The 19,752-nt window shown below is 44.7% G+C and overlaps 1 protein-coding gene across 11 annotated transcripts in view; it reads right to left on the bottom strand.

Annotated features, from left to right (window-relative positions):
• The window catches only part of LOC306841018 (AT-rich interactive domain-containing protein 1B-like), a 202,035-nt gene that overhangs the window by 144,051 nt on the left and 38,232 nt on the right, over positions 1-19,752 (bottom strand). For 10 of the 11 annotated variants that reach the window (XM_079370636.1, XM_079370628.1, XM_079370637.1 and 7 more), the window contains one exon: positions 3,375-3,578. In XM_079370636.1, the coding sequence (XP_079226762.1) occupies positions 3,375-3,569 (195 nt within the window). In that variant the 5' untranslated portion in view covers positions 3,570-3,578. Of the gene's footprint in view, positions 1-3,374; positions 3,579-18,157; positions 18,359-19,752 lie in introns of those variants that run through there. The other variant, XM_079370635.1, reaches the window with a different exon arrangement.

Genomic DNA, 19,752 nt, shown 5'->3' with positions numbered 1-19,752 from the left:
CTTTTCTGAGACATCAACAGTCAGATCAACAGTGGATTACGAAAAGGAGGCCACGAGCAGAGTGTCTAATTGGTAGTGAAATCACTGTTAAGAGTGTGCAAGCATGCCTGGAAGATCACGTCAACGTGCATACTGTAAATAGACTGTGTGTGCAGGCATGCATGTGATTGAACAGACAGAGCTCCACGCATGGAACAAGGAGGCCTGAACAGGTAAACAACGTCTCCCCAAAAACAACGACTCCACTTGGACTGAAGGGTCACATTTAGCCTCTGGCCCGGTTCACATGTACAGAGCGCTCGCTATGGTTGTAAATAAACCACGGTCGAGTTCCAGCGAATGTGTCGATACAGTCAAAGTCCCTGATTGAATAGATATTACATCTTTTACATAGCGGTATATTTCTAGGTGCGAACACACACACACACACACACACACACACACACACACACACAGTTGACGCGCCACATTTCTCCAGCTCTGAGTAAACCTTTCAGCAGAAAGTAGTTCCAATGAGAACTCCTGACTGCAAGGTCAGAGAATTCGTAGTGTTACAGAGCCATTCAGTTTAAATATATTGGTCTTGATCATTTTTCAATATGAAGATGTTGAGAAAGGATAAAGAGACAGACGCTACAAGGCTTCATCTTTGCTTCATGGTCAGCATTTTAACCCTGTAATAGTCATGCCCTGCAACTTATTACCGTGAGGCAACAACAAATATCCAATGGTTAGCAATAACTACAGGGGGTACAATCACCTCGCTCTTCTATTTAAAATATAGAATATATGCTCATTCATTATGGACGTGAGTGAGGCATCTATACAATTTACCTTAGTATCAGCATGTTGTGAGTATTATATTAGGAACAATGTGATAGAGTTCTCATATCCAATATCTATTCATAGTGAATTGTGTGTATAGCTTTGAAATATTAAATATGACTGTGAATTAATTTCAGCAGGATTTAATTAAAATAATGAGATGTGGTCAAAGAGGACGGAAACCTACTACACACACACACACACACACACACTTGGGCATATAGTCACTTCTGTGGAAATCACAGAGATCGACTTACGCCCATATCTTTGTCAACGTCACGTTGCCTGGCAACATCCCAGCATGCTTGGCTGTGACAAGCTGAGGTCTGAGCCCTGCAGCTTGATGCATCATGGGGGATGTGTGTGCCGCGTCTTACATCACCCACAATACCCCTCGCTGATCTAACCACAGCTGAAATGGTGAGAATGTTTCTTTTTCGCAGCTGATCTTTGGACAGTTTTGCATCATCTGAGGTTAAAAAAAAACACACACGCACACGCACACACACACACACACACACCCAGGGCGGCTCATTTCTCCTCCTCCAGACACGACTGCAATCATAGCAATCTTAGCTGCAAATGATGTGCAATTAATATTCACTTCAAGTCTTGGTATGCAGAATATTTTGTCATACACATCTGGGGCGTACATTTTTAGCTCTCTTTGCTCCTCCCTGATCAGACCCCTGACTGCTTTCTGTAGGTGAGCTTCATTACGCTCGTCTGAGAGGGTGGAATTAAACCTCCTTCTCCAAACTCATTACTGTGAGCTAGATTTCACCAGCTGCAGATAGGCAATGCAGTGGTGCTGCTTTTAAAGCCAGAACTAGATAATTAGAAACTTTAGAAGCGCATTTCCCATGGCTATAGCCAGAGTGAACAACTAATTCTATTTGAACTAATTACGTTCCACCGCGCTCCTCTCTGGCTATGTAATACGCCCGAGGATTTCATCACAAACCAGTAACAGGGATGTATTTTTGAGTGAGTTAGCAACTGTGCGTCATTATGTGTTTGCGTTAACTCCCCATGCAGGCCTGCTTTCACCTCATGCTCCCCCAACCCTCCCCCGACAGTTTGATGTATTTCAGTCTTTAAAACCCCCGAGTTGGCAAAATGGTATATTCATATTGAGAGTGTCTCGACATCATCAATAAGTATTGGTAAAGTTTCAGTCTTTTAAAGATAAAATGGTGAAGGGAGTGCAGAGTCCAACAAGAAAACAAGATCTGATGAAGTCAAACTGCTGGTGTAGCGTAACTTCATAACGAGGTATCATTGTTTTTACGATTGAACGATTTCTTTGTTTTGTGATAACAGCGGGGTGGTGGTTCCCTCTGGCTTCTGTGTACACTTTTATAGTCACAGTTGTAATCTGTTTTTGACTTTGAGTGTACACATCTGCATACAAATGTCTTCTACTGCATGTCCACACTTTCATACATTATTATTAGACAATGTAGGTAGCAAGTCCTTTAGTCCATCTGTGTTTCCCTTCTCTCTCTCTCTGTACTTGCTGTGTGTGCAAGCTCGCCCGCCCCTGGAAGAGGTGTCTAAGTCCAGACCGACAGACCAGGGTTACTAAATATAGCAGGCAGTGACAGCAGGGGACACACTTCACTCCCCCCCTCCCCACCCCACTGTGTTGTTCTGTGCTGCTGCTTCATTACGATCTACACTGATGGAGCTAGACTGTCATAAACACACACAGCACACTCTCTGCCAGAAATGTGGGACACACATATCATCCATGCAAACACATGCGTAGTAGTACAGACAGATTATTACAGACACATCTCTCGCTTTGAAACACACACGCACACAGACGCGCACACGTCGCACACAGACACGCACACACTCCAAATGGGATTTACTTAAGACAAAATAAAGCAGACAGAAGCACTATTGTCTCCAACACAGGCCTATTGTGTGGCAAAGAGAGAGTGTGACGTCGCTCGGCTCTGCTGTGTCTATGTTTACCAGGCAGAACGCATTCCATAACACACACACACACACACACACACACACACACACAAACCCAGACAATCAAAGAGACATGCATGCACACTTACAAAAGCAAACATAAATAAATAAATACAGAATCATGAAAACAAGCGCTCAAGCTTAGACACATTCTAGAATGTCCTTCCACACACACACACACACACACACACACACACGCACACACACACACACACACACACACACACACGCACACACACACACACACACAGCATCAGACCCATCTCGCTCCAGTGGGAGTCTAAGGGGAGCTGAGTGATGAACAGGAGTGACACCACCACATGCTAGGGTGTGAGATGTGCTGCCTGGTATTTTAGGCTGTGTCTTGAATGGAACGCGCCAAGCCTTCAGGGGGGAAAATCGCTTGAGAATGTTCACAACGAGGCGCAAATGTCCCACAGCGAAATCGCGTCTAACACCGGCTACAACATCTGGAATCGGCTCTGCAGAGGGGGCTGACTCAGTCATGAGTCACACTGGGACGCTCGAGAGAAAAGATGCAGGGTTCAGAGTTTTTGACATACCTGCTGTTGAGGATATTGCATCCCGCCCATGCCCATTTGGCCCCGCCCCTGCATGCTCATTGGATATCTGTGGGAAGCAGGGGATGTGTACGTCTGGCTGGGAGGGTAAGGCCCGCCTCCTGGCTGCTGCGGCGTGGAGTAAGGGTTGTTGGCCATGTTGTACAACTGTGAGCGCTTCATAGCCATGAAGTCCATGGAGGCCACCTGTAGAGGGAAGGAGAGGGATGAATAATACGTCAACAAGTTCTCTTTTCTTGGCTTGCATTCCACATTTATTCAAGATGGTGCATTGTAAGTGGCTGAGAGGCGTTTAAATGAATTCATCTACCATCTGCCAAGTTGGAACCCATGACAGAAGTTCACTTAGTGCACACACACTCCAAACCACAGCCACCACTGATTTATTCAATGACTGCACAAAGAGTGGAAGCCTTAAATTAAGGTCTACCGGTCATAAATGAAGAACAGATAGAATGAAGTAATCAAAGATGTTTATTGCTCTTCTATCATGAGTAAACTTTTAGGCAGAGGGCCAAAATAACATGATTTAATTAAGACCTACCAAAGCTTGTATCTCTACTTAATAGTCGGGTAGGGCTTTTAAAGTGTTGTAAGTGTTGTTTAAAGTGACGAGAGGCAATAGCAATAAAAACGCTATGGCCTTGTTCCCACAACCGCAGTCCAGCAGGACCAATAATCACCATACAGTGCTCCCTCTCACTTGAAATGTTGTTGCTTGAAGCAAACTGGCAAAAAAAAAAAAAAAAAAAAAAAAAAAGCTGATTGCTACGTTTAATTTTTTTTTTAATGTGATGCTCTTGTGAATTCCTACAGAGAATAGGTAAAGGTTGGGAGGCTTGCACTGGTTCAGACTTTGCATTAGAAGTTTGTACGTTTGAAATCTCAGGAGGGAATTTGGGGGGGCATTCGAGCAGTCAAAGTGAAGCATTCAGAAGCCAAACGTTGGCAGCTTGCGTCTCGTACAAACACAAAACAAAATCAAAGGGAAAAGAAAAAGGGAAGAAAAAGGTGTCAAGGGCAATTCATTCCATTGTAAGAATTTCAGAGACTTTTTTTTTTAGAGGTTGTTTGGGATCTCGGTGAGACATTGGAAAATTCCAGTACAGTGCGCCGGGCTAATGCTAATCCGTCACCCGGAGAGGCGTGTTTGTCTGTCTGCCGGGCAGATAATGTGGATGTCTTCTATCTTCCTTTTCTCCTCTTATGCACTCTCCTTTCTCTCTCCGCCGTGAAGGATCATGTGTGATTTATGACATTTTGTTCCTACTGTTCTTACACACACACTTTCACTCCTCCTCTCTCATCTCCCATCTACCCCCCCACACACACACACACACATTCCCTCTCCTCCTCTCCCACCAGCTCCCTCCTCAGTTCCCTCTTTCTTTCCCAACTCAATATCACCTTGTCTAGTGCAGAGGAGAAATTGCCATTGCCTCATATTGCTGGGCTAATATCGAGCAGACATGTCAGGGGATGGGAGCACTTTATTCAGTAGGTTACGTGCGGGCGGTTACGGCGCTCTGGCTTTAAAGTGGTTTTGTCTACTGAGGCATGTGCGTGGAGTAGTTCAGACTACTTCACGGAGTGCAGAGGAGAAAGACAGTGAGAGCGAGGTAGGGGGGGGAGAGAGAGAAAGTCTTTGGGTTGAGAGAGAGAGAGGTGGAGAAAGAAAGCCTGAGAGGGAGGAATGAGTACTGTCGGGTGTCTAAAAGTCATTTCACAGCATGGAGGTGTATGTGGGTGTACATGAGGAGGGAGGTTTATCCTGCAAAGGTCTGCATCAAGAGTCTAATGCAAAAGGAAAGGGGGGGGAAAGCTTTTTTGCTATACAGTATGTGTGTTTAGATGAGAGTGTTAATGGAAGTTTGTAGTCCAGCTAATGTGCGGGACACTTTCCTTTAGCCTCCTTTATGTTTAAAACTACTACTAAGTGATTCATTTCATGCTATGCAGAGGCTAAAGTGTAGCAGCAGCAGGGATCTAAAATGAATTATTTAACCACAGGACAAAAGTGACATCTCATCCTACTAAATGATTGCCAACATTAGAACGAAGCACATTAGGGAATAATTACAGTTATGAGTAATCGTGGAGTTTAACCCGTTTCAAACAGGTTTTGATACAAAAATCGTTAGCATTTTTTCTTTTTTTTTTTCAATCAAGATGGATGAACTTTGAGTCCAAGAAGCAAGATTTGTTGCAGATTGGATCTTTTAGGGAGACCTTGACTCGTTGTGTAATTTGTCTGCGCTCAGTAAGACCATGAAGAGCATGACAGCGCGAGAATGAAAGGGATCTAATACCACTGTTTTATTCATTATAAGAGCGGTAAGAGCGTTTAAACTGAGCAATCCACAGAGTTAAAGCAAATAAATATCAAATGGAGAGATTCATTAAGGACAGGTCTGGTCATGTGTTTCTAATGTGGCCGTGATGATTTTTCTCGAGAGCAGGGCACCACGTGACCATCTTAAATGTTTGCACACACACACATTAACAGCAATATTAAAAAATGAAAAAGGGGATGCGCTCCAGTTTTACGAAATCCAGGGCACTGTGCCAACCATGATATGGGACACACACACACACACACACACACACACACACACACACACACACACACACACACACACACACACACACACACACACACACACACACACACACACACACACACACACACACACACACACACACACACACACACACACACACACACCACCCAATCCAGTTCACCAATCCATCTCAAGAGGTCCTCCGTTTGCCAAAAATGCTGAGTGCAACACAAGTAAATCCCCTCACAAAGATGTCGCACACGAGCATGCACACACGCTCAAAGAGACACACACACACACACACACACACACACACACACACACACACACACACACACACACACACACACAGGCTTGCAAAATAATGTAAGGCGCTGCACTTAGGAGGGCACTGGACAGAAAAAACAAGTCCAGAGTTTTTGGAGGAAAGAGGATGATGCTCGATTTGATACACATGCAGAGGAATGTGTGTGTTAGCGCAATCCTGCACTCACTGTTGAACCTTCTCCCACTCACACACACTTCAGGGGAAGAAAAAAAAACACTCTTAAATAAAACAGCCTCAATGAATTTATACAGAGCTCTGTGATACATCCGTCCATCTTCCACACATTGCATTATCCACACCTGTCCACAGAGGGGGGAAAGAGTTTTCTCCGCCTCCCCCAAACGGAGCTTCATATCTGCTCTCATGACAAGTTCCACTAAATGAGATTTCAGCCCACTGCAGCCTTTCACTCGAGATATGCCCACCATTCCCCTCACACCAGCAGGCAAAGAAAAAAAAAAAAAAAAAAAGCCGACAACACTTCTTGACAAATTGAAACATTATTTTTTTTCCCCTCCCCTCAGAGAAATGGCTGTACTTAGGAAAAAAAATTATGAATATGACACGAAGTGAATCGTGTTAGTGCCAGGGGGGACAGCAGATAAAAAAAAAAGTAGAGGGAATACGCTGAAATGGTTTTTTATTTTCTTCAAATGTGTTTTTCACTTTTGTTCATCTGGGCATGCCATTCAATGGAGGAGGGGAGGGTGGCATGGGAGACAATAGTAATTCAGCTGCTAAATTTAAAATTCAATTTATGAACTCCTCTCCAGCGTTCTGACTCTCGTGAGCCTCCTTTTTTTTTTTTTTTTTTTCAAAAACAAAGCCATTAAAACAGAACATGGGTGAAATTACTGTGGGGTGAAACCTGCTAAATTGCTTTTCTGAGCTCAACATTTTTATGTTGCAAAAAATGATTTTACTCCCCGCTTTAATGTGCTAAGTTGTTAATCAGAAAGAGACAAAATGCTCGACACAAAAGGCTCGGATACGTGGATTATGAGACACACACTGGGATCAAACAAACATAAAACAATATTGGTAAATGGTTATTATTCCAATTTCATTTTGAAAGCGGGGAATTATTTTTAAAAATCGTCTGATTTATCACCCGCGGTGAATGAACATGTTTGAACATGCCTGACACACACACACACACACACACACACACACACACACACACACACACACACACACACACACACACACACACACACACACACACACACACACACACACACACACACACACACACACACACACACACACACACACACACACACACACACACTAGAGCTGACCCTTGTCCTTCACTCTAGATGTCCAAATCATCACCTGTCTGCATCATCCCCTTAATGAAGTTATTGACACACTCTTGTGGTACGATCCAGAAGAGAACATTGTTCTTTTTCTCTAAGTGGCAGCACAGACTCGATGCCTTATCAGAGAGTGTTTGTCACTTTAATGAGTTGTGATACTACATGATGTAAAATGACACAATCACCTTTCTTGTATTGATCCATAGTGCTTACAAAGTACCAACGCTTAAAAAAAACCCTCTTCTGTCATATCAGAGCACTGTTTTAGTTTAAACCACTAAATACATGCGTTTGTGCAATTCAGTTTGCAGGAGTTAGCATGCAATTTTTGTAAATTAAAACAACAAATGATTTAGTATTGGGTCTCACTGGTATCATAATTATAGGTATCGATATTGTTCAAATTTGAACTGTAACCTTTAAAATGCTGCTATCGTGACAACATTAGTGCCTTAAGTCTCATCTTGTTTATTCTGTGGGATGAAAAGAAAACATTTATACTTTTTCCCCATTAGGTTGAAGACCTATTTGCAGTCAGATTGTTACATTATTGCCATGTGAAAGTAGTTTTGAGTATGACCGAAGAACGAGGCATCAGACCTGATTGTGTGGGAAAATGAGTCCCAAGATGCCTTTTCTGGTATTGATTATCTTCTCTTTTTCTTGCAGCTTCTACTGCAGACTGCAGCCTGGCGTACATGTGCAATGAAACCACTTTAGCCTGTGTGTATTTGTGAAGACAAACAAATAGGGATAATTATTGCCAACGGATCCTCTTTATCCTCTGTGCCGCGTCTATCTCTGGAGAATCAACATGCTGCAGCCAGAGCTGGCAGGTCTGCTGGGACAATCAGCCTGGTCTTTAAAGTTATTTATTTATACCGAGCAGCACACAACTCTGCGATTTCCGATCACACTGCAGGGCCCCGGCGATGTCTCGGCATTCAGAACAAAGCTCTATGTGTAAGGCTTCAACCCCTGTGCAATTTGGCCCTTCGTTTCCATATATGTAAAAGAAAAAAAAAATAGAAAGGCTGGAAAGAGATTTGATAGGAGAGGAGGAGAGGGGGAGAGAGAAATAGGAGAAGAGAGACTGCAGTAGTGGGCGAGTGCAGATCGAGTTCCATATTAATGTGTGCAAATTCCCCCGCTCCTGCTGACTAAGATTAGAAAAATTAATTTCATGGATGCAGAGACAATACTGATGTCATCAAGCGGAGAGGAGAGGAGAGGAGAGGAGCAGCGCGGTGTTTAACTCTTCCCTGCCCGGCCTCCATATGGAATAGATCACTGTTTCATCTCCTCATCTTACTGCCAGGAAATCGAACAAATTCACTAAACACCAACAACGAGAGCAACACTTTGCCTCACCGGCTCCACTTCCACCTTCCTTAAAACTCGAGGACTCACTCTGAAAGTGTTGCGGTGGGGGGAATTCTCAAGTGACGGCTGCATCACTAAGAGGACCAGATTCAGTGAATTATGTCTTGAAACACAATCTCATCCTGCATCTCAGCACGCACGCCTTGTTAGTAAAAAGTCTCCTAACGAATGACAGTGTGAAGAGTAGCAGTGGTCCGCGGGGAGCTGGAGAGCCAAATTGCCTTTTCCTCCTCCCAGTATGCCTGGATGGCACAGGCAGCTAGGCATGAAGGCTGGCCAGCAGACAGAAGCATGAAATTATCCAAGAGAGAGAGAGAGAGAGAGAGAGGTGCAGGGAGTGATAAAGGGCAAAAGGGAGACATATACTGTACATCCACAGTGTATGCTTGGCAGTGATGCTGTGAGCAGAGAAATAAAGGCAGACAGCGAGAAGCCAGATAAGAAAGCTGTTGTTATGTGGCTGACCGGCATTCTTTTGTGTTTGGCGCAATGCACATAATTGCTCTCTCTCTCTCTCTCTCTCTCTCCTGCGTCGTCCTCAGAGCTGGTGATCGGTCTGCCCTCTGCTTTTGACACCAATATTTACACCACACACAAATAGATGCGCACACACACACACTTCAGGGTGATAGAAAACACAACAGCCCTGCCAAAGCCCCTCAGTAAAAAGTTGTCGAGCATGTGGTTCGTCACGGCCAGCACAAAGACGTCATTAAGGGAGGAGAGGAGGGGAATGGAACAGAACAAGGGAGGGGGAGAGAGAGAGAGAGAGAGGAGAGAGGCTGCTTCATCTGTCTCAAGTGAGATTGGGGTCGTGGGGTCACTGGAGCCCTTTTCCTTCGCCAAGACTGAGAGCTAAAGAAGCGACAGGGACAGAAAGAAAAGGGAGGGAAAAAAAAAACCTCAATGACAAAATGAGATGCGGCTGACATGTGTGCGACACACCATTAGCGAATGAAAAACAAATAAAATGCAGTCATGGGCGAACCGAGGAGGAAGCGCGTGTGGAAGAACACGGTTCACATATTTGCTAGTCAAATGTCCTGCACGGAGTCAGTACTCCGAGGCTGATTCCACTCTATAAGATGCAACGACGAAAAGAGAAAAAAAAGTAATAAACATGCACAGGCTCCACTTAGAGCAAAAGACTTTTTTACCAGGAAATATTTTTGAAGTTTTTTCAAAGTTTGGTGAAAGATCAGAATTCCTCACTCTCCTCTTGTTAACACGTTCACTGTGTCTTCATGTGCTGAACACGTGTTTCTAGAACTCTTTACTTACATTTTGCTACAACTCTGCAATGTTTCCTCTTGAAAAAGTTTCCCACTGGAGGGGGGGGGGGGGGGATCCTGTGAAAAGCTTCTATATATAAGGCAGTGTGGTTCAACTATTAAAATGCTTTCAGGGAATGGTGAAGGCCCCTCTTGTGGCGCTCCTCGCCTCTTTTCCATAGAATCTGTCACTAAGGTAGAAGAGCGAGAGCTTTGCGACATTATCAGTCTTTTCGTGTCTCTCGCAGTCCTGCCGTGACAATGGGACAGCGGAGGGCCGCTGAACAAACCCCATCTCATCTTCGGGCTGTGGTGGAACGAGAGGAATGCGCTCCTCTCTGACTTCCCTCAGTCCGCAGAACCCCATGGAGAGATGCTGTTACACAACCAAATGAGAGAAAAAGAAAGACAGAGGAGAAAAAGGGAAGGGGAAGGGGAGGAGAAAAATAACAAAAAACTCCATCTGCCCCCAATGAGACAGGCTATTTCAGTAAATACGCTGCCCTTTTGCTTCCCTCATCTCCTACAGCTGAAATGCCAGTATTAAAAATGCAGGCTCGATTCTCCCCTTGTTCGAGGAAATCACCACCTTTGCTAATGGAATGGTATTGGAGAGGAACTGCGTTTCTGCAGCTCGGATAATTATGAACGAGGTCCCGTATCGCCGAGTGTGTTTATGAATTAGCAATGGTTATTCATGATATTGTGCTCAGAGTAGGGTGAAAATACATAAGTGAATACTAAGCGAGCAGACCAACAGAAACGATGCTAAAGGGTCCTGAGGGGGCTTTCTCTGCCATCCATTAGTCTTCCCGGTAAGGCAAAGCTTAACGAGCTCCTCAGGCTCGGAGGCTAGCCATTGAAAGAGAGGTAGAGGAGTAAATTATGAACGCGAGCGCTCCATTTAAAGCTAGACCACAATAAGCCCCCCCCCTCCCCTGTTATTAAACTATTATACTTTTCCTGCTTGGTTCGGTTTGCTGCTACTGAATCACAGACATACTTTTCCAATTGCAATAGGTCCTTCATTGAGGAATTAATAAATAAAAATACAGCCCTGAATCTATAAAAAGCATGTTTTTTAACTAGGTCACACCCGTGGTGCAGTTTAAGAGGCTCCCTACTAAAAAACAAGAATTTACATCCAGGCTGTTTGTTTTGGAGCACTGCCCAGTCCTCCAGGGTGGAACCATCCATATTTCTCCTGCGGGCAATCCATCACTTAGATAAAAAAAATTTAAAAAACACAAACAACAAACAGATATCCTGACCTTCCTACCTCAGGCGGATATTAGATGCTCATTAAAAGTCACCTGAAACAATTTGAACAAAATTGATTTCATTATAGGGACTCGGCATGACACACGAGGCCCCAAAGTCTGATAGCTCAGCGGGAAATTTACAAAGTTAATTAGAAAAAATTGATTTCCATATAATCTCCCCCCCCCCACCCCTCAGAGAGTGACACGGAGAGGGGGCGTGTTCAAGGACCGGCTGCAGAGGTGTTCAGTGTGGATGGAAGCACCGTAGGTTAGAGGCTTGAACATTGTAAAGTGGAGCAAGGGAAAATATTTCCAGTTTTCAGTATTAATAGAGCAGGGTGTGTTATTGTGTGTGTGTCGATGGCAGCTTGTGTAATAGCATGTCAAGGTAGCATTCTCTCCCAACAGCCCCCTGCGCACAAATATCTCTTAACCCCTTCACCTTTCGTATGAATACGCTCAAACACACCCGATCTGGTTCTTCCCCACACCACTATACAGCGGTCACAGCAGTTACAGCAGCAGACGTGGCCTTCATTTTCTCTCGTAATGAATGTGAGGCTCCACTCTTCCGCCCTGCTGTGAAGGCTTTCCCAGAAAATGGGCTCCTCGACCTGGGTGAGGGGCCCCTGGAAATTGGCTATAGCCCCTCAACCCAAAGACCCACTAGGACCCCCCACCCCCCCACCCCGAGGCTCTGAGAGCCCAGGCCAGGCCTCACATCTCCAGGGCCCTGACTGGGAATCAATCACTGAGGCTGCCTGGGAACATGTGGGGTGAGGGGAGCTGGGGCCGATCAATGAGAAGGTACGGGCCTGTGGGAGCCCTGATGCATGGTCTGACTCTACACACACACACACCTCTGACTTACACTTGACTCCACCTCTCACTCCTGTTATAGGCTCTGGGGCCGCTCGGTATGTTCACGCCACACCGACTGTGCAAGACCATTCAAAAAGCATACGACTACTGCTAATGAGCGATATTTGCAAAGAACCTTAATTAGACGTTGATATCATTACTGAAAACAACTTGATCCATCTCCTGTATCGTATCACAGCTTTTTGTTGTTCTCTCCTTATTTTCATCTTCGAGTTCAACAGCCATGTGGACTTTTACTGTATTGGAAATGAAATCAGCAGTTGATACTATACATGACCAAAAAAAAAAAAAAACCCACTCTGTGTGATCTATCTATAAAGCCAGAATAAGCGCCCTGATCATGACTTGTTCTACACACTGAACCTTAACCAACCTTTATGTTCAGGGTTTTTATTAAAGGCCAGACATATTAAAGGGATGGGCTTATTTCCCAAGAGAGGCAGCAGATCCTTTGGCTGCAACACACACACTTCAGCATGTGTCCAATTCTGTGACGCAAGGTGTGTGTGTGTGCATCTTTCAGTATTTATTCTATATATTCACTAACATGGCAGCGTTTCTTCGTGGTTACCGAGGGCCTGAGTTTCAGTGCTAAGATTGAACAGAAACGTTACATTTCAGTGAGGTCTGCTTCTCATAGTGCAGAAGAATCAGGCACAAAATAAAACAAGGTTTGCAATGCCCCGTTTGCAGTTTTTTACAAACTGGCTGAAAAGTCCACATCACGTGACGAGTGACGACAACTGAGTGACCCACCCACGAATATTTAAGGACACTCAAGTCTATTTGAGGACCGTTTAGGCAACTGATGTCTGCACTTGACAAACTAATAAACTATCCCAGATGCTCTGATCTCTACACGCTCTGACTCCTCTCTGTTAGTTTGGGATCCTTCGGATTAGTTTTTGTCACTGCATGATGAACAAAAAGCCCTGCTAGTACGTGGATCACAATGGGATTGAGGTAGATATTGTATGCGTTGTCATATTCAGGCAACTTTTTGAAAAACTTCTGATAATAAGAAGCGTCAGGAAACAGGGGAAAAAAAGAAAGAAAAAGAACTGATAAAATGGCGGGGGTGGGGTGGATGTATAGACGAACAAGCACCTTAAATTAACTAACTGAAATTGCACAGCATGTGTGTGAATGTCTGCCAGTATCAGTAAAACAAGTGTATAAGTATGTTGCGTGTGTGTGCGTGTGTGTGTGTGTGTGAGATGAGTGAGTACCATCTGTGTCCAGATGTTGTGTAGAGAGCAGACTGCGTGGACAGCCAGACAGTTGGCAGGCCTTCTGACAGGCCTGTGTTCCTTATTGATAGAGGGATCACAGAGACAGAGGAGTCAGGCATGCTCAGCTCGACCACAATATTGTCCTCTCTGCTGTTATTCATCCCAGTCGGACCAGGAGGAAAAGAAAAAAAAAAAAAAAAAAAAGGGGGATGTTCTTGGCCAAGTTCACGGCTGTCAGATCTGGGCCAAAGAGGAGTTGAATAGATTTCAAACATTTGGAAAACAGCGTGAGGAGCGTTTGATTTGTCATACAGATGCAGCCTGATTGTTGTGCCATGCAGCGTTGAAGAAGATCCGTCGTGTTTCAGTTCTGACAAGCGCTCTAACGCACGTAATAAAGAAGCTGAACCTGAATAGTACAAGCCGGGTGCTCGCGGGTTGAACAGCAGCAAGGGCCAACATGTTGACGGAGTGGTTAGACTGGTTCTTGTGTTTGCGGAGGTGAGATTGAGTCACAGTGAAACATAACAGAAAATACTTGACTGACTGCAACTCCTTTATGTATTTAATCCAGATATCTGTGAGTCACCGCTAAGCATATCACATAAAGCTATGTACTCACACAAACATGTTTATCAATACGACAGCAGACTTCCTCTCTGTGTCTCTCAGATTTAGCTAAATGAATCTGTTGAATGCTTCGTTTTCCGTCTTGCCTCACAGAGCTGTCTTGTGTGACCTCGCACCCTGTACCATCTTTCTTCCCCTGGCTCCTGCCAGAGTTATGGAGCAAGGCAGACGTTTATCAAGGGCAGACCCCTTTTTCCCAGAGCTTTGATCCAGAGAGTTCTGCAGCCTATAGTTTTGCAGGGGTCATCTAAGAGGAGCCATGTGGGCAGCAGTGTGTGTAAGTGAAAGCACATTGAGCTGCTCATGAGGCTCTTACAAAAAAAAGGCCCTTCGAGGACCGAGAGGTTATAAGGTGCATGTTGAGAGTGTGTGTGTGTGAGTGTGTGTGTGTGTGTGTGTGTGTGTGTGCAGGCTGCACTCTGCATACGTGTGCAGCAGTTATGAAAGCAGGAAACACTTACATTTGTACGACAAAAACACTTCCCTGGTACCAGAAAATAGTGAATCGAAGGCCCGACCTAAAATTTCATCAGGCACGATTACAGCTCTCATATCTGTCATCTCTCCCTCATCAAGCACCCTTGCATCCCCTATACAAATTATTCATGCCAGTAGCTAAATGTATTCATGCCATTCTGTTTACTTTATTACTCCACTTTTATTCTGCTCTTTTCCTCACATTTGTTTACAAGAATAAAAGCCTACTCTGACAGAATTATCCCTCTGCACAACGAAAATAAATCACAGCGCTCGCACACACATCATTCACATTCAAAGAGCACAGCTAAATTATAGATGGCCCCTTTCTCCCCAAATATGCATTTCATTAGCATTTCCTTCGCCTGTTGTCTTTTTTTTTTTTTTTTTCCCTTTCGACAAGACTCCACTGTTGTGTGTGTGTGTGTGTGTGTGTGTGTGTGTGTGTGTGTGTACGGGCTGAGAATGGGAACAGACTTGTAGCAAAGCAGGACGCGTCCCCTTTCCCAAGCCTAATTTAGGATTCAATTACAATACTCTTTAAAAAGCGTCGACTTCGCAATTAATTATTTTAAGATTAGCTTGACAGTAATGGGCCTCCCACCGACGCCAGCCAGCACACGACTGGCCGCCTGCACCCCAGGACCACTTCCTCTCTCCACACATATATATACACACACCTTTCTTCATCCCCCTTCATTCTCTACCTCTACCCTTCACACTCTCTGCCCGCCTTCTCTCCATCTTTCCTCTCCTGAGGACAAAAAAAGATAAATCTTTCCTTCCCTCACCTTCATTCATTTCCTTTGTCCTTTCTTTTCTCCCACATTGCTGCTTCACACTTTGTTTCTTTACCTGTTGTTGTGTCCCCCCCCCCCCCCCCACTTTGTTATCGCCGTCTCGCCCTGATCTGCGAGGCGGTTGCCGCGCAATTGATATTTCTCACTACGTCGGGCTGCTTTTTACGAGCCACGAGGGCCTTCTCCCACGTTCTCTCGAGTCCCCAGAAAATGCTGACGGATGAGTGCCACGAAAATGTGCATAGTGCACACACACACACACACACACACACACACACACACACACACACACGGCAACTATATACACTTGTGCGTCCACAAACGTCTGTCACTGCTGCTGCCAGGCGTAAGCGAAACAACACACCGTCCTCCTCCGCCTGCTTTGATTGGAGCCAAGCGAAGCATTTTTCTCCCCCCTTTCCTCTCAGCCGCCGCCGCCGCCGCCTTCCCTCCCACTTCTCACCACCAACCCTCCACCTGACACTGTTTTTTTTTTTTTCTTTCCTCGTTTCGGAAATGAATGTCATCATACAACCATTTTTTTTTTTTTTTTCCTTCGCCGCAACTCCCCCCCTGTCACCCCCAGGCAAACCTCAGCCGGAGCCCCCCCAATTCTGTTTATTTAAATATTTGATATGTAAGCAGTCATAAAATAAATGTCAGAAGAGGGAAAGGGAATTGATATGCTCGGTGTGGGGAAAGAGGCCATTATGGGTAATGGTTTCTGATGTACGTTGCTGCCCCCACAGCGTAACCCCCCCCCCAACTCCATCATATAGACAAACCTGCACGTGATGGAGCCAAGACACAGGAAGCAACAGGAGAATAGGCGGGAAGGGGGGCTTCGACAGTCGTAATGTGTGTGTGCCACAGAAGCAGGCAGCACACATACCCACAGACACCCACACACGGCAACACACACTTGTTCAGCTAGCGATATGGAAAATAGGCCCTCCCATGCACAATTGACTTCTAATACATTGTATACTCCTCAAACCATCCATTTACCAGGCATTGCAATTTCAAGGGGCCCTGAAAGAAGCACTTTGCCAGCACTTTACAAAAATACATTAAAAATCAGAAAATCTCCAGCGTCACCAAATGCTCTTTCTCCCTAACTGCCGAGCATGTCTGTTAAAGTGACAACACAAATTTACTCCCTGTAATGGTGAGCACTGCTTTATCCGCTGGCCAGGATGTCAATGTTGAACACAAGACCGAGCCTACCTGCCGTAAAACACCCCAAATAATGCAAGCAACATGCAACCGTCTCTTTCTCTGCGTCCTCCAGCTCGTGGGCCCCAAAGGATTACACGGCTGTGACAATTTCGCCAAAGACCTGATAAAAAACGGGAGGTAGGCGGGGTGAATAAATCAAGTGCAGCCGCTGAGGAAGGAGAGAGACAGAGGGAGAGGAAGAGAGTCTCTCTGTGAACAACCTTGAATTTCTCCTTGATACTGAGGTGTTAAAAATACTGCTAATCAGCACAAAAAAAAAAAAAAAAAATCCCCCAATTAACGACTAAACTCATCAGAAAATGTTCATTAGTGCGGATGGTATATTGGTTTGGCATTTCGCAGCCTTTTATGCTCAGACCTTTTTGCCTAACGAGCTCCCAGGCCACAGCTGAGGACTATGGGAGGGGGAGTGACATCACATCGGGTGTCAAAAGTCAAATTGAGGTGTTGCCGGCTCTTGACCCCGGTCTCCTCGAAATACTCAAACGTGCTGAACGCCCCTGTGATTTTTCCATCTGTCAGCATGCAGGGATGTCTGCAATGAAACAAACACCCACACCCTCCCATACCTTAAACATCCCATAAACACCCACTTGTAACCCTAAACCTCATATTCACACAGAGGGATGACGAAGGTGTAGACGTTCCCATCAGATTTTTTGTTTTCAAGTGAAGTTGACAAATGTTTAAACAGCGTCTCCCTTGGAAGTCAGTCCCAGAGTAACCTGTCAGTTATACTAATTATTGATATATTTTTTAATATAATTCTAGTTAAATGTTGCGTCTAAGCTGTAATGAAGCACCCACAACTAGCCAGGTCTGTAGTTACAGTTACCGGTAATGGGCCTGCACAGTGGACGGATGTCACCGTCCATGTTGGCTGTGTTAGGTCAAATGTGGCCTGAGCAGTGAGTAACCACGTTCGGCAAAGACGTGTGGACGGTTAACCTACGACTCTCTGCTAGCTTTGCTAACGGTTTGCACGCTCCACGCGCTCCGCATGCCAACTTAACAACTCATACCAGGCGGAGTAATGCACGTCCTCAAGTGTCACATGTTTCAGCAGCATCTAAAAACATCATTGTTTTTCAAGGGTCACTTTTGGTATCAAAGAATGTGATGGACTGTTTCAAATAACATCTAAATAGGCTACAAGCAATTTAGTTTGGACGCTGTTTAGCCTAGTTGATAAATTGTGCTTCATTTATTCTGTGTTTTTTTGCTTCTAGATTAGTCGACTAGTCTGATTTAAAATTTCTGTTCAGGGAAATTAGTCGCCAGGAACATCCCCATATGTATTAAACATACTGTACAAACAAGGTATCGACGACTTTTACACACAACTACTGTATATAAAGCATCAGTTCCTGCTCATATATACCTGAATGTGGTCCATACACTGCTCCCCTCTGCCCCCTCCAGAGCTGGGTCAGGGTGCCCTCCAGAGCGCTTCGCCCTCTCTGCTGTTAATTACCACTAATTGGCCCCACTCGTTTTTTTCCCCCTCCTGCAATAATGGAACCATTCATCTTTACTACTTAATGAGTAGGCACTGTAGTCACTAGCCAAGGTCACCCACACCCTGCATCTAAAAGACAGAAAGAGACTTGGACATGGCTGTGTGTGTGTGTGTGTGTGTGTGTGTGTGGGAGGGGGGGGGGGGAGAAGAAAATGTGAAGTAGCAAAAGTTTCCACACATGACGCTGCTTTCTTTTTGGAATGTAGCCATTTAAAAAAAAAAAAAAAATTGAGAAATGTCTTGGACCTGTGAGAGTCTGCAGTGTCCAACGCTAACCACATCACACAGGGAATTTCCAAAGACAGACTAATTAAAATAGCAGTTGAAACAATGGATGGCTCGAGACAACGCTGAGCGCGCAGACTCCCAAGTCAGACTGAGCTGTAAATATTTAGTGTTTCTTCGAATGCTGTGAGAGATTCTTGTGCGAGCCTTTGCACACACAATTATCACAACGATCGCTCCGACAGTCAGCACACACTCCAGCCTAGCAGGTGAGAGGGCAACATGTTAGCCGCCTGGACGACCATAAAACATCTCATTAACAATCACTGCTTTGAATATTATCAGGTAGACGTTGCTTTGTATTAGTCTGTATAATAAGACAAACAACGAGGTCATCAACTGCTTTAAAAAAAAAAGCGAATCCATCGGCTGAAAAAATGCACAATATTCAAAATAATTTGTGAATCCTCTCTTCATAAAAACAACAGGAAAGGGATTCTCAAATCCATCCAGTAGAGCTGAATTGGACTTTTGAGCCAAATCAAAGTCCAATCTCTCCTCTAACAAGTGTGTTATTAGAAGACATCACAGCAGACAACAGCCAGATGAAACATTTACCCAGAGGCAGCAGGTCAGACACAAACAACACCATCCTCACGTAACTGTGAGCAATGTGAGCTGTCCGTCTTTGCCTCGAGTGCAGCCGAGGAAAGTTTCCCCGCTCAGGCGTCATCATTTGTCCCGCCTGAAATGTGACAACTGCTCATTTTCCTGGCTTACTTCCTCTTTCAGTCAGAGAAGTTGCCATTGTGTTGCAGTTCCCTCTTTCAGTCTCGTGCAGCGCAGCAGCAGAAGGAGCGGTCATGTGCTCCTGTGGCGATCAGCCCGGCACGCCACTGTTTGTAAATGGGACACTTGTCTATGGATTATGGTAATGTGGTATTCCACACTCCCCTCTGGCATGTGTCTGACATTACAGTAACCTTTGCATGTTTAGCCAACAGTAACTATGGATGTTCATCGAGCACACACACACACACACACACACTAAACAGTTGTGATATCCTTGAGGCGGAATTATAATATTTAAGGAAATAAGATGTTTAAACTTTAAAATAAAGTTCAGTTGTGTTATTGACATCTAATCCAGGTCATCCGGTCTGCAGGCTGAACACAAGTCTGTCTCAGATATCTATCTGCAAGGAAGAGAGAGAAATACTGAACTACATACC

The sequence above is a fragment of the Symphodus melops genome (assembly GCF_947650265.1).
Source record: "Symphodus melops genome assembly, chromosome: 19".
Classification (NCBI taxonomy): domain Eukaryota; kingdom Metazoa; phylum Chordata; class Actinopteri; order Labriformes; family Labridae; genus Symphodus; species Symphodus melops.
The sequence above is the reverse complement of the archived record's forward strand: the minus strand, read 5'-3'. Positions and strand labels throughout refer to the sequence as shown.